General features: G+C 39.7%; 1 protein-coding gene across 1 annotated transcript; it reads right to left on the reverse strand.

The window, feature by feature from the left end:
• Positions 1-3,304: 3,304 nt before the first annotated feature.
• Positions 3,305-11,013, reverse strand: lta (lymphotoxin alpha (TNF superfamily, member 1)). The gene is made up of 5 exons (XM_082552680.1): positions 10,912-11,013; positions 9,232-9,355; positions 7,636-7,717; positions 7,493-7,546; positions 3,305-4,484 (listed from the first exon to the last, which is right to left on the reverse strand). The coding sequence occupies exons 1-5, from the start codon at positions 10,968-10,970 to the stop codon at positions 4,162-4,164; spliced, it is 642 nt and encodes a 213-aa protein (XP_082408806.1). The 5' UTR covers positions 10,971-11,013; the 3' UTR covers positions 3,305-4,161.
• Positions 11,014-14,993: the final 3,980 nt, after the last annotated feature.

Genomic DNA, 14,993 nt, shown 5'->3' on the forward strand with positions numbered 1-14,993 from the left:
AGTTCTGTGGTTGAGCATCGTCACATGCTTTTGCCACTAGGTGACGAGACCTGAACTCGTAGTGGGTGTCAAATCTATAAATCTAAAATGTCAAACAGAAAAAACTCTCACGGTGATTTTTAGACGCCCTTTATATTAAGAAGCATTGTTTATAAGCTCAGAAAAAAATCTAACTTGACCCTTTACCATAAAGTGCTGAAAATTCTCAGGACAACAAGAAAAAATGTGCCCCATCAGCAGCTTCCTGAATTCTTAATGAGAGTTCTTAGAAGCTCCACTTGTTTTCTTAGATCTAATCTCACTCTTGTGTTGAAACTAGACACTTTACGTGCTCCCCTTTTCCACACTCAGGCAGGAGTGCTCCTGTTTCTTTGTGGGCCACGAAATGCCATTAGAGGCCTGACTAATCAGCTAATACAAATGACAAGCCCCATAAACAAAGGCTGAAGAGAACAAAGGAGCCAGTGTCGTAAGAAAGCGTGACAACATTACAGCTGAGATACCTGATGTCATGTTACAGCCTCTGTCCAAACCCAGAGGCGGGCGGTGTTAACACTGATAAGGTGAAGGGATTTTTTTTCTTTGTTGACTGAAGTCAGTGTTAAAGATGTAATAAGGTGGATACTGTCATTTTCAAGTGAATATTAACTTGTTGAGCAGGTGTCATTGCTACACTCCCATAGTGAGTGTGTTCCTGAACAGTAGAGTCAGAGCCTGGGGAACGTCTGTGATATATGTGGATGATGACGCCATAACACTGCAGTGAAATGCTGTACATTCATTCATTATTTAGAGAATTATTATTTAGAAAAGACAGGAAAGCAGAGAGAGAGAGTTTGGGGTAACACACAGGAAATGGTCCAGAGTGGACTCAAACCCAGGTGCCTGCAGTGACCTTTGATCATCTGCTATAGCAGCGCCCAAACTCTGGTATTTTATTAGTCTTAGTCAACAGGCATATGCCACTTTATTTGGTACACCCGTCCACCCTGCTGTTGAACGGTTGAACTTTGCATTTAACCATGTAGTCATGTGAACCTGGTGAAGTTCAAACTGAGCACATTTAAGTGGTTTTGACCGTGGCACTTTTGTTAGTGTCAGACAGGCTGATCAGAGTGTTTCAGAAACTGCTGATCCACTGGGATTTTCCCACACCAACCATCTCCAGGGTTTACAGAATGGTCTGAAAGACAGAAAATATCCAGTGAGCCGCAGGTCTCAGAGTGAAAATGCTTTGTTGATGCCTGGGTTAGATGAGAATGGCCAAATTGCTTCGAGCTGAGAGGGAGGGAACAGTAACTAAAATAACCTCTTCTTAAACCAAAGTACGGACACGAGCATCTCTGAACACATAACACATGAGACTGTGAAGCAGACGGGCTACAGCAGCAGAAGACCACACCGGGTGTCAGCCATCGACAGAAGATTAAGGCTACAAATGACCATAATTGGTGAATTCTACAACAAACGTTGTCCAATGAAGTTAAAGAAAAAAATGTTTCCTGGTTGAATTACTCTCAATTTCCACTGCAATATTCACATGTGAGGGTCGGAATTTGTCATAAAACCAGCTGGTGACATGACAGTGCCTACATTCTTCTTTTATGTGTAGTCTGTGGGGGTTGGAGTCCGCCTCCAATGACCATTAGAGCAAATGTAGCTCTCGGCACTTGTGTGATGGCTTTGTTTTTCATACCCAGAGGTTGCCACCTGATTGGTAACTGTTATTAAAAAAGCAAACTGATGTCATTTTTTTCTAGTTTTCCCACAGCCGAGTCTGTCCGGTGCTGCTTCGATTAAAATAGATGTGGCATTCATTGTACTTTATTTGTGTTGCATCAGGCCTGGTAGAACTGCAGGAGAGACTTTTTTAGAGCCAGTTCAATAACATCAATATTTACACCCTGCTTTTTATGAGGCTGCTATTCACTCTCTAATTTACAGCTCTGATTGGGCGGAAGTTAAAATGTCAACTTTTGCTGGAGTTTTTTCCCAAATGTCACTTTGATCCGGTGATGGGAACACAGAGACTCATTGTATTTCAAAATTCTCCAGCGTGTCTCATCCGTGGAGCTCAAGCTTGCCGACTTTGGCCTCGCAGTTTCAGAGAAGTTACCGACTACTATGTGTTTAAAGTTTCTTTCAAGCCTCATTGTTTAGGAGTTTATTAGTGTGTAGCTTGTGGACGCAGAGAAGTGTCAGCATTACATCCTATATTTATGCCTGACTAGTTTTCTACAGAGACAAACAAAACAGGAGCGAGAAATGCTTAGTAGAAACCATGACAGGAAAGTAGTGTATGTCAACAGAGCTTCCATTATTTAATGAGCTTAAATGTATATGCACTCTCACAAAATGATGTATAATAGCTCGGTCGGGCTATTATTCCACAATGTACAAAAACAGACTTTCTTAAAAATAACAAACAGAGGAACTCTGGGCCTTTTTGCTTTGAGGCAACAGCGCTAACTGCTGTGTGTTTAATGATATGTATTTGATGATTTTCATTTAAAATTGAACTGAAATAAACAGTAAAACCTTGAAATCTCAGAATTAAATTAACATGTTATCTAATTACTTTTTATTTCATGATATTGCACTTTTAGGATCTAGGAGGAATATAACAAATATCTACCAATATACTTCTTTGGCCCTCAGAAGTCACGATTATTAACAACACATGTGTGTGGATGACCCGGAGGGTAATGTACTCCGGCCTCTGAGCTCTATTAAGTTTCAGTCCCAGTACATTAAGGGTGAAACTTACACATTCACGTATGACTAGCTTCATGATTTTTACATTCTAATTCTAAAAATGATATTAAGATGAGCTAAACTGCCTCAGGGGAAGCTGGTCAGAGGGTGCTGTGAACTCAAAGGTGTCTGAGGGTGTTGTAAAGGGGAAGCGGTGTAACGGTTGCACCAAATATGTGGCTTCCTGTGCTGTTGCTCAGCACACACACAAGTAAATATCACAGCGGTTGAATACCTGTGAGTAGAACTAATGTCAGGCCCGAAAGATGAACAGCACCGTGTTTTATGTTTTTTAATGTCACTTCTGAGGTTTCTCAGAATGCATTTGTGGTCTGTGTTAAGCATTTTTCATTGAATGAAATGTCATAGCAGAATGTGTACGATCATCCGAACAGACGATGCTGTGGTGTGCGAAGGCTTCATGCTGCCTTTGATTAGGTGGGAAGTGGCACCACCGTGTGGCCAGTCAGCAGTGCAACGTGCAAATAAAAAGTGCATCAGGTTGGTTTACAATAATCTTTATTAAACGTCTATATGCAGAATTCAACAACCAAAATAGAATACTCAATTACATAAATTACAGAAGCACATAACAGTGAAAAGGAACATAATTATTCCAATGACTTTCACAGTTTACATTCATGTCGGCCTAAAAATTCAAAAACAACTCAGAACCAGCTGGCATTTTTAAAACTCTGTTCAGGTTGGACTGATGCAGTATACGATTGTTTGACCTTTATTTACTATGAAGATGTGGCCTATCAAGAGTACGAGGTGCCAGTTAGTAAAGTCTATATTAAAACCTGCATAATGGAGATTTTTTTCTTTATTGTAGTGTTCCATGTTAGCCACAGAGTCTTTAATAATTGTAGACCATGATCAAATCCTTGCAGTATTTTTTTTATATTGTGAGAGTTAAAGGGGACCCATTCCTTTTCCTTTTATATATATTTATATATAGTTTAAACATGTTAAACATTACCAGTGTTTTTTAAAAAATGAGGTCAGAATATGTATAATTATTCCGTATATTACATTCTATTGGGGGTCAGTGTGACGTGATATAAGGCAGTCATTCCTAATATGAGCATATCAGGGGTGACAGAGGGAATCTTCCTATCGCTGTACAAAAACTGTCTGCAGTTCAGATGGTGGTGCAGCAGAGGGCGCTCACAAACTACTTATAATTGGACAGAAGTGAATGGCGCTAAATGGCTAAAACAAATAATTTACAAAATAAAAAATAAACATTGTTTAAAAACGTGAGTCCAAGAATAAAAATATGCAGCTGGAGATGAGCAGAATATTTCCAATTTAAATATCTAGCTCAAAAATCCAGTTTGCTTTTATTCTAACTTGTTTATTTAGGGCCACAAGTAACATACCAGTCCAACCAGACCTCCAGTTCTATTGAAGCTTGATGACACCCCAGTAGGTATCGTCATTTAGAATTTCACCTGTTATGTTTATGCTGACACTGTCCAACGGTCTAAGTTTGACAATCTTGGCCAACCACACTGAGTTCTCTGATGAGGCCGGGTAGATGCCCTTAGCCAGTGTCTTAGTTTTCTTATCATGAAAGCCAGTTCTTTCCACAAGCACACATCTCTCCCGTGAATCTTCCCTGAAGGTCACCTGGGCGTAAAAGAAGTAGGTCCCGTTTTCCTGGACGATGATGGACGTTCCACACAGGGTAAGGGTTTTGTTTCGATTTTGTTTCGAAACAGAATCTGTAGGAAATATGGAGAACGTTTCTTTAATCACTCAGTTACTTTAAATTCATTTTTAATAATTGATTTTTAACCTTTTTTTCTTGTTGTTGTTTTGTGTAATCAACCCAAATGTTCACGTCAGGTGTGATTTGAGGCCACAGGGGAAGGGTGGATCAAGTGAGTTAACGTATACACCATTATCCTTCTCAGTATGTGGGGGGGAGGGTAAGGGGCTCCAGAAAAGTAAGAAAAATTCAGAAACTTTAGCACGTGATGTTCAGTTCAATGGATGCACCATTGCGCTTCATATCTGATATTTTTGATGGTAGCGCTGCAGCTGATGTTCAGCAGCATCGATAAATACTGCATCATTGTTAATTACTCTCTAATTTACATCTTTGATTAGGCAGACGGGAAAACGTCAACTTTTGCTGGAGTTTCTTCCAAATGTCTCTCGGATCCGGTGATGAGAACACAGAGACTGGTAGCTGTTGACTCAGACCTCACAGTGGAGTAGTTTCTCACTGTATGTGGGAAAGTTTTCTTTGAAGCTTTGAAGGTTAATTATAGCTTGTGGACTGCAGTGAAATATCTCAGATTAATATCTAATCTTCTGTGCTTGACCAGTTTTCCACAGAGGGAAACAAAACAGAAGACGGAGGCGAGCTGGGTTAACCTTTGTTGTCTAAATCAGTTCAGTACGTTTAAATGTGAAATATAGAATGATATCTGACAGTAAATCGGTATAAGCGTTATTACGGTAATTGAATGCTGGTTTTTCCACTTTACACACGTTTTCTTTGAGCGTACAGAAAAGAATCGGGTGAATACCCGAGTCAGGGATAATAATAACTATTAATAAATGAATATTTTAGCGCTCAACATTGACACGCTGAATGCCGGTGGGTGTGCAACCCATGCCTTATTAATCTGTCAACTGAAGTGAAGAAAACCACATGAAAGAGGAAATGGAGGAAACTCTCCAACCGACTTGTTTTTTTTAATGACTAACAAAAAGTGTCTTTTTTTCTTGAATTTCCTGAAAGGAAGTGCTTTTTCCTCTCTGCTTCAGATCAGTGGGCCCCATAATCACAGCTGAATAAATACACCAGGTAAACAAAGCTGATCTTCCAATTAGTGTCTAATTTTCCTGCAACATACCACCTGACGAACTTGTGAAATCTGCTGCTGTGGGCTGTAATTATACGTTAAGTCGGTGCAGCCCACATTACAGAGCTGCTTCGGGTTTCTTGTGGTTTTAGAAACCCACTTCACACAGGAAAACTGCTGCATAGTGGGAGGAAAACAGTAAATGAGATTGGAAACACAATGAGGCTGCACGGCTCTGTGTTTCTCAACGGTTTAACCCGTGCAGAGGATTTCTTTGTGGATGTGGTGAACTTTTAAAACGTAGATGTAATAGTTATTCGTCAGCAGGATAAGTATGATAACTTTTATCTCTTCAACACAATAAACCTCATGGTTTTAATCTGTTCTACCGCTGGCATAAAAAATACCTTCTCCAAATGTAGCCAGTAACTTCTCCACAGCTATAAGACCAAAGTGAATTATAAAGGGAACCGTGGGACAGAAAATGAAATATAATATGTCTCTTTGTGCCGTTGCCAGACCACAATGGGATCTGAAAAAAAGTAACATCTTCACTTCTGCCTGTTGTCAAAACTATAAACTAAAGAGCACATTAACCTCACAACTAAACGTGTCACAATATACCTGTACTGATGACATCTCAAATGTCAAATAGATAATGTGAAATAATCAGTCCAACCTAGCATTTTGTAGATGGTCACACTGCATATTAATGCTATCTTGAAAAAGAAGAAGAAAACTGCTCACAAAATAATGTTGATGCAACTGACAAAGAGATTAAATAAAACGATCTCTTCAATGTGGAAGGTAAACCCCAACAAAAAGGGGTAACGTGTGAAGAAATAACCATGTTAATCCCAAGAGGGGTCTTTACCTAACCCATAATCTGTATATAAAAGATGGAAGTAGCCTCTGAGTTTGAAAAGTGAAGCCAATGCAAAAATACCTCAACCCAGCTTCACAGGGGCCACATCCATCTTTCATATACAGCGTGGCGTTGAGAAAACGAGGCGTCTTTAAAGTCGCATCTCTGTTCCAAGCTTTGCACAACTTTAGATCACAGCAGGATCCGAACATGACCAGATTCCCAATGCCGTTCCTGCGTTTGGCTTCTTTCCTCCTCACCCACACCGGAGCTGGTGTATTCTTGACTTAGTGGTTTTAATAACAGATATGGCCTGCTCTTGTCGTAAAGGGATTCCTATCAGACTGTTAATGTAGTAACACATGAAAACACTTTGGAGGGGAAATAAACTTGTACCTGCAGTGTATTAAAAAAGGAAATACTAATAAATCCATCCACTGTCAGACTGGTTAACTGAAACATGACGTCAGCTTTTATCACCCATCCACTTTAGATTAGAGATAAAACACAGAGAAACACAGCAGTATATCAGTTTCCTGTCTAAGTTCTAAGTATTTGAGAACATGTGCCTTCATATAGAATTTGTAGAAAGTTGTACCTTTTTTTCTTTTCTTTCACAGAGTCTAAACAGACTCAGTTAGTTAACCCCAGGTTGGTTGAAATATTCAAATTAGGTGTTATTTTGTTATTTACTTGTTTGTTCACACCCCTCCCCCTCAACCCGCCGTGTCCTCGTGCGCCTCATTTGAAGGCTGCCCACGTTTTTCAGAATGACTTTCAGCTGCTACTGACATGTCTGAGCTCGTTGCACTCAGCATCTGTAGGCGTCCAGTTTAACAGTAGTTTTTATGCATGGCAGGCATCATCGTGATACGAGATCAGTAACAAGTGAGAGTTGTCTCTTTGGATGTGTAGCAGAGTTAAGATTTGTCTGTGTGATCATTAAAAGTTGGTGTAAAAAGACATAGTAAGAACAAGGGATACGGTTTTCTCATGAAACTCATGATTGTCAGAGCATGCCAACTTCCCACATGAAAAGACGTGAGCTCACCTACAGACAGACGTCCATAATGGTGGGAAATCTGGATGAATGGGTGAGAGCTTCCTGAAATGCAAAATAATTTAAAGGATTATGACATTTTCAGTCTTACGATTATGTGATTGTCCATGATAAATGTGACAAATGATATTTACCTGACTTAAAAGGTTCCTGAGTCTGCCTTTGTATGCGACCTGAATGAGTTGAGTTGATGGTCTCTGGTGTAGGGACTCCAACCTTGAGGAAAAATCAAAACATGCTCAACAAGTGTGCCGTAAACCTCCTTTCTTTAAGAAGGTCACCATAGATATTTGTGGTTGCAAAAAGACTTCAATTTCTATAGAAATCTGTGAGCTGACCTCTATACACAAGTTACTCCTCAGTTTGTGAGCTCAATCTCTCATTTCAGTATGCTTGTTGGCTAACAACGTGTCAGTCATCCGCTGTTAAGCACTGAACAAGCGGCTTCACAGTGAGACCCAGCCTTCCTGGTCAAATCTGACTTATTTGTAACCAATATGGTGAAAAAAATCCTCCAGAGGTTTCAAAACTCAAGACTTCTGAATCTAATAGATGATCTCAGTGAAGCTATATCCATCTTTTGTACTGTTCCTGGCTGTTTGTCTTATATTGTTTTTCAAGTACTCACATTTCCCTTTAGCCTTTACCTTTTCCACTATTGTAAATAAGGATGTGCTCTTGCAGTACAAACTGGAATTAAAGGAAATTACAGCCTGCTTCGTTTTCAGTCAATATCCTGAAAATGTTTTGAACATGAAGTCATAGGAATTGTTTGTGTTTATGCACGATCAATACTCCACTTAAGGAAATCCCAGAAAAGTTTTTACAGAGTTCACAGAATTGGGGAATGACTAAAATCAAAGTATTATAGAAGGTGAAAGATGTACCCATGAGGAAGGATACATCTTTCACCGTCTTCAAATACTGTGATCGCAGTATCACAGTATCACACTCTACGGGTAGGTGGCCATGAGAACCTGCATTTTAATGGTAGTGGTTATTATAAAAATATACTGTTTAAAGGCTGGGGAAACCTGCAGTCAGCTGAGACTGAAGTCGCTTGGATGAGTGACGAAACATTTCTGCCCCAACCCCGATAAGGATAAGCGTAAGAGAATGGATGGATGGATGCACATAGAGAAATTCTCAGTTTCAGTCTGCAACAGCTCCACTTCTCTAAAGGCTCTATTTTATAGTTGCCATGTTTAACAGACACTGGAGAGACTTTTCAAACACAATGAGTTTCTGTGTTCCCATGAGAGTGCTATCTGACAAAATCATCAAAGATGAAGATTTTCACTTCCACCTAGAAACAAAGAGTGACTAATGGCCCTGTAATTGCGAGGCAGATGTTGTTGGCCTTATTTTCTAATTCTGGGGATGTTTTTTAGAAGAAGAAAAAAGAAATTAAAAGAACCCAAGAGCTTAAAGCATTCTTCCTTTTGTTGAGCAAGCAAGAGGAACTCATGGTGTTGCTGCCATCTAGAGGCACAAACTGGGTATCTAGAGCTGACTTAATGTCTTTGAATAAACCGATAAGGGTAGATGTGGGGCTCATTTTATTTACTTTACCGTAATAAATATGGTATTTACACAAATTACAAGCAGCAAAGCATGTGCTTTTACAAGCGCGTTCTTGATGCAAACTAAGATATGCAAACTAAGATATGACCCCGCTAGCAGTCAACATGAATCTCAGTGAAATCTGTGTTTGTGGCAGGCATACTGACCTCTGCTGGCTTCTGATTCATTGTAGCGAGATGTACAGCCATAATCACCATGGCCACGGTGAGGAGACAGCACCAAGCCTGCAGCAGCAGGTGCCTATAAGACGACCTTGGCTGATCCTCCATTCTGTCAGACAAGTACGCACAAAACCATTTAACAAATCGGCCTTTCATTTGAGAGAATGACTTTAATTAGTATATCTTCTGGCATAAGTTAACACCAGTTAATCAAGATTTTGACTGCTCTAAATATTCTGTTTCACAGGTTTCTTTCTTCATCTCTTGGCTCTGTCACTGAGGCCTCAAAAGGTGGCGGAGCATGCAGAGCTCCACTTTGACCCAGGACCCTCAAATAAAAAAAAATCAAGACTTCCATTTCCTAGTTAAATAAACATCAGGATCAAAAATAACCTTTTTACTTTTATTACAAAGTTTTCTTGATATCATATCCGCATCTTTTAAATGTTAATATATTAGAAGGATTATTTTGAACAGCGAATCATGCAAAGCCACTCTAGTAGACACTGAGAACAAATTTACCATTGTTAAAGCTCCAAGAAAGTTTTATTACCTAGTATTCAACAATATATCCTCTCATTTGTGATGTCATGACCTCTTTAATTTTAAATTGCGCCCCTTTAGGGGTGAGTGGGGTCTGGGAGGGTCACTTGAGCAACTATCGCAGTATATTTCTGCAGAAAGAGCGCATTTTTTCTTCAGCGTGCTTCACCTATTGTGCTTTTGGGACTTGTACACCTCCACCTCTTCCATTAGGTCAGAGTGCAAAGCCAGACAGTGAGATGAGTTGCAAGTAAGTTCTCACTTTCGCTGTCTTATGAAATGACAACTTTCTAAGAGAAGTCACTGAATTCTTGCCCTGATGAAGTCAATGTGACATGTTAACATGACTCAAAGAAGAACTGGCCTCAATAATCCTGTGACCACAAGCACACACATTTAAACCAGACCCCACAGAAATCATTTACATGGCTCCTAGAATGGCTGCTTTGCACTTGCCGTGTTATGGTTAACCTAACCATGCTGCTGCTTGTCTGGGATTTTACCTCAGTGGGAGTTTTTTTGTCCGGTACACAGGGTTTCTATGGTTCAACATTTTGTGGTCTGCTTGTTTATTTGTAATGACATAGACAGAAACCACTCAGTGATTGCAAAAAATGCCACTGACCCTGAACTGTGCGTCCAATGCACATTGCTATGGTTTAATTTACATTCCAGTGAGGATGCACAGCAGGCTTCACATAGTTGCACTTGTGCCTGGGTTAGACAGTGAAAACACTGGTTCAACCACTCAGTCTGCAATTCGCTCACGATTTTGTCTCTTTAATCTGAATTCTAAAATCGATATGGATAGCAATTCATTTTCTGGGGGGGAATTAGTCAAAAAGTGTCATTAAATCACTACAAAATCCGAAAAATAAACAAAGGGACATATTATTGGGCTCTTTACATTACTACGCTCTACACAGTTCTGTGTGAAAGCTGAAAAATCGTATCCCCGAACACGCCTTCCCTTTTCTGTAAAAACTTTCTATATTCTGTCATGTAAGCATCACAGCGGCAGCACTGAGCTCAACCACAGACCTCTGAATGAAAACATTCACAAAGAAATCACAGGAATTTAAGACAATATATACAATAGGATCTAAATCAATCTTGACTCACCTAGTGTGTGTTGCACTCTCACTGTCCAAATTCATGTGGTGCTTGTCTCTCAAAGACATGTCAGGTTGTCAGGGTTTTCCCTGTTACATGAGCTTGTAGTGAAGATTAGATGGAGTTTTTTTTCTTTTTATAGAGTAGTTTGAGAGATGGGAGGAAGGAGGCTGTGGTGTAGGTGGTGGGGCGGTGAACAGCACAGAGCTACAAACCAGCTCATACAGCCTGGTGTGAAACTGAATAAAACCTAAAAACCAAAATTACATGCAGTTTCATGCATTTCCAATGCACAATGACTTTAGAGTAAGAGAAACATATATTTACAAAACAGACGAGTAAAAAGGTGCAAAATGCCGTAAAAGATGTAAAGATAAGCGTCGTTCCAGTGGTGCGGCCCCTCGCTGACACATTCATGTGTGTTGTGGGTGGTTTGTGATTTCCCACGTTTATAGGTCAAAGTCACCCTTTTCTAACACCCAAACAAATGACAGGGGCTTTTTTTTCTTCTTCTTAACTGACCTGATGTGTGATGAGGAAATACAGTGCGTGTGCAATAAAGCACGCTATACAGGTTCCTTGTTGATGAGTTGCGGCCACGTTGTGTCACTCTACAGAGTCTATTTTAATCACAACTAATCAGCTTGAATGTAGCCTGAATTTAGATCTAAGGCTATTCAGAGGGTGAGAGTGAGAGTTATTCATGCATTTATAATTGCAGCTTGTAGATAAAAGCGCGGGAAATATATAGCTGCATCGGGCCATTCGGTGGCTCACGTGTTGAAGATAACTGACTGCAGATTAGAAGGCCAACGTGTTATTTTTACGTTTTCCTGTATGTTGAAAAAGGAATCGATTGCCCGCTACTTTTAACATCAGGCCTCAAACTTTCACTTTGATACAGCTAATCACATGACTCTGAGCCTAGTGCTCATTATGCTGCTGCAGCCTCTCACTGCTGGGGGACTTCCCATGATGCACTGAGCACTTCTCTTCTGTTGCCTTCTTTTCACCCCCCCTCCATGCAAGAAATGCCATAACTGCATATTTTCATGAGACAGACTTTTGTTTTCCCTGTGCTCCAGGTTACTTTTTGCTTTTTGCTTTCTTTGTTGTTTGTGGTATTTCTACTTTTTTCACTTCCCCTTCCTCTTACTCCTTAACTAGTTATGGCACACAAATGCTTGTCCAAGAACTTCTGCTAGAGAGCTTGTCCTGTAAAAAAAAAAATTTTTTAAAAGAGACCCTGTTGATACCATACACTTGCTCAGGGGGGGGGGGGGCGTTGTCTGGTCTTTTCTTTGTAATACAAGTATACAACATAAATCCACTTGACATGTATTCGTGTATACGTGTATTCTGTATTCGTTCTTACTGTTACTTCTTTGCATGAGTTCAAAGGAATCCTTTCTTTTTCAAACACTTGGCCTGGGCAACTCATTTTCCATTTCAAACAACCATTTTAAACTCCTTCAGGCATCTTGTAAGACAGTTTTTTCATCAATTTCTGTGGCCATACTAAAGATATCATCTCTCATTGATAACATGAAGAGCCACATGTATTAAAAACTGTGTTAAGGTGAGTCTGAAGTCTGTGTTTTTGGCTGCCACCCAACTGCTTGGCCAATTAGACCAATGCCATAGACCAATGCCATAGACCAATGCCATAGACCAGTACCATAGACCAATGCCATAGACCAATGCCATAGACCAATACCATAGACCAATGCCATAGACCAATGTCATAGACCAATGCCATAGACCAATGTCATAGACCAGTACCATAGACCAATGCCATAGACCAATGCCATAGACCAATGCCATAGACCAATGTCATAGACCAATGCCATAGACCAATGCCATAGACCAATGCCATAGACCAATGCCATAGACCAATACCATAGACCAATGCCATAGACCAATGTCATAGACCAATGCCATAGACCAATGCCATAGACCAGTACCATAGACCAATGCCATAGACCAGTACCATAGACCAATGCCATAGACCAATGTCATAGAACAATGCCATAGACCAGTACCATAGACCAATGCCATAGACCAATGCCATAGACCAGTACCATAGACCAATGCCATAGACCAATGCCATAGACCAATGCCATAGACCAATGCCATAGACCAATGTCATAGACCAATGCCATAGACCAGTACCATAGACCAATGCCATAGACCAATGCCATAGACCAGTACCATGTGCAGTTCTATGGTCTCTTTTCTAGTTTTTTAAATGCAACTAATGGAGTGCCGCTATTTATGCTAATGACTTGGGATAAAATGTAAATCCATCCATTAATTTTTTACGCATATGATACAATCATTTATTGTTGTGCTCACACAGCTAGCTTTGATAGTAACAGTCACAGCTGTGTCAGCTCAGACTAATTTTAAATGCACAAAAAACAAGGTCATGTTGCTCCTTATTTAAATAGGAGGGTGGCGGAAGTACTTGGGTATTGTGATTGATAATAATCTTTAAGCCACATATTGACTACCAGTTAAAGAAACTTTAGCAGGTTAAAGAGGCTGACGTTGGAGTTCATTTTCCAAAACTGATTGTGTTTCTCTTTCACTGCAAGGAAAAAGCTTGTTGCTAACATCGTTTTACCCCTACTTGATCACAGTGATATCATTTCCATGAAAACCCTGCTCATTCTCTCCCTCTGTTGGACTCTGTTTATCCCGGGGTATTAAGATTTCTCTTGCAGACGTTAAAAGACAAATGACATGAACTTGTCCTTGTTTTTGATATGATGGGTGTAAACATTAGATAGTTATTTTATTGTTTTTTATTTAACAATTATAATATGTTTGTCTGAAACAGGTCTCTCTTTTAAGTGAGACCATGAGTCTCAGTGGGACTACCTGTATAAATAAAGGTTAAATTAAAAAAAAGAAATATTCAGACTTCATTACCTGGAATATGTCAGTTTTTCTTAAATAAAACAGCTCATTTTTATTGTAAGTATATATTTGTAATAGTATACACATAACAGGAAATAAGTGAAAGCATGTTTGTTTTTTTAATCATTTTTCATTTTTGCAGTTTACTTATGAACAAACATAAGAAAGCGGTGAGATGACACTAGCTTTAGTCAAGAATCTGTGCCACTTGTTTGCTTTCATTTATCGCTGTAGATTGGCACAGGCTGTGGAAAAACTGAGACATGAAGATGACTCATGATGTTTTTTTCTCCAAAATGTGCTTCTGTATATTAAAAGAAAACTGAGAGAACATTAAGATGTGTTATTTATAGATAATGATAGTATAGTTTTCTGATCCAGCCCAACAACTCATTTTATTGGGCTGTAAAGTTGTTGTTTTTTTAATCTATTATTGTTGCTCATCTAGTGTCTCACACAACATTACTTCTTCTTCTGCAGCTTAACCAAAGTCTGGGTTCCTTTTTGGAGGCCCAATGATGTTTTCAAAATTCATCCAAGGTTTCTCATTTTGCTCTTTATATTTAGCTGCCTCAATTTAAGGATATTTAAAAATTGCATGCAGGTCACTGTCAGTTTGGTGTTATTTCTTGCACTGAAACCTGTGGATGTTTTCCAAGGCAGGCATAAACTGTTTCATAAAACTATCCCAAGAGAAATCAAATAAGTACCACCCAAAGGTAGAGTCGCACTCCTGCACTGTTTCTTTGCAGCAGATGGGTACTTAAATGACTGACTACCTCAGGCTGCTGAAGTCCTTCTTTGGAATACGTGTTGATTTGCATCCGACCAGGGAGGGACCTTTCAATGCATCCCTGTCTGATGCAGATTTTTCTCCCTTTCCATCATATGCTTCTCCAGCTCATTTGAGGAAGGCACCAGTGGCACCAACCAAGCCAACCAAGAGGCAGAACTGCTCATCTCTGGGTCCTTCCCAAGGTCGCCTCATAGTTTGACACCTAAAAGGCAGCAAAGGAGAAACTTAGTCAGATGCTCAAACTAACTCAACCAGAGCTCTCTGAGGCCTCTCTAAAGACCAATCCTCATCTTTCTCTAAGTGGTGTATAGTTATATAACATGCGTTTTTGAGTTGTATTAAGACCTAAGCCCTACATAGCAAAATGAGGCTT

The sequence above is a fragment of the Aulonocara stuartgranti genome, assembly GCF_965226115.1.
Source record: "Aulonocara stuartgranti genome assembly, chromosome: 11".
Taxonomy (NCBI): domain Eukaryota; kingdom Metazoa; phylum Chordata; class Actinopteri; order Cichliformes; family Cichlidae; genus Aulonocara; species Aulonocara stuartgranti.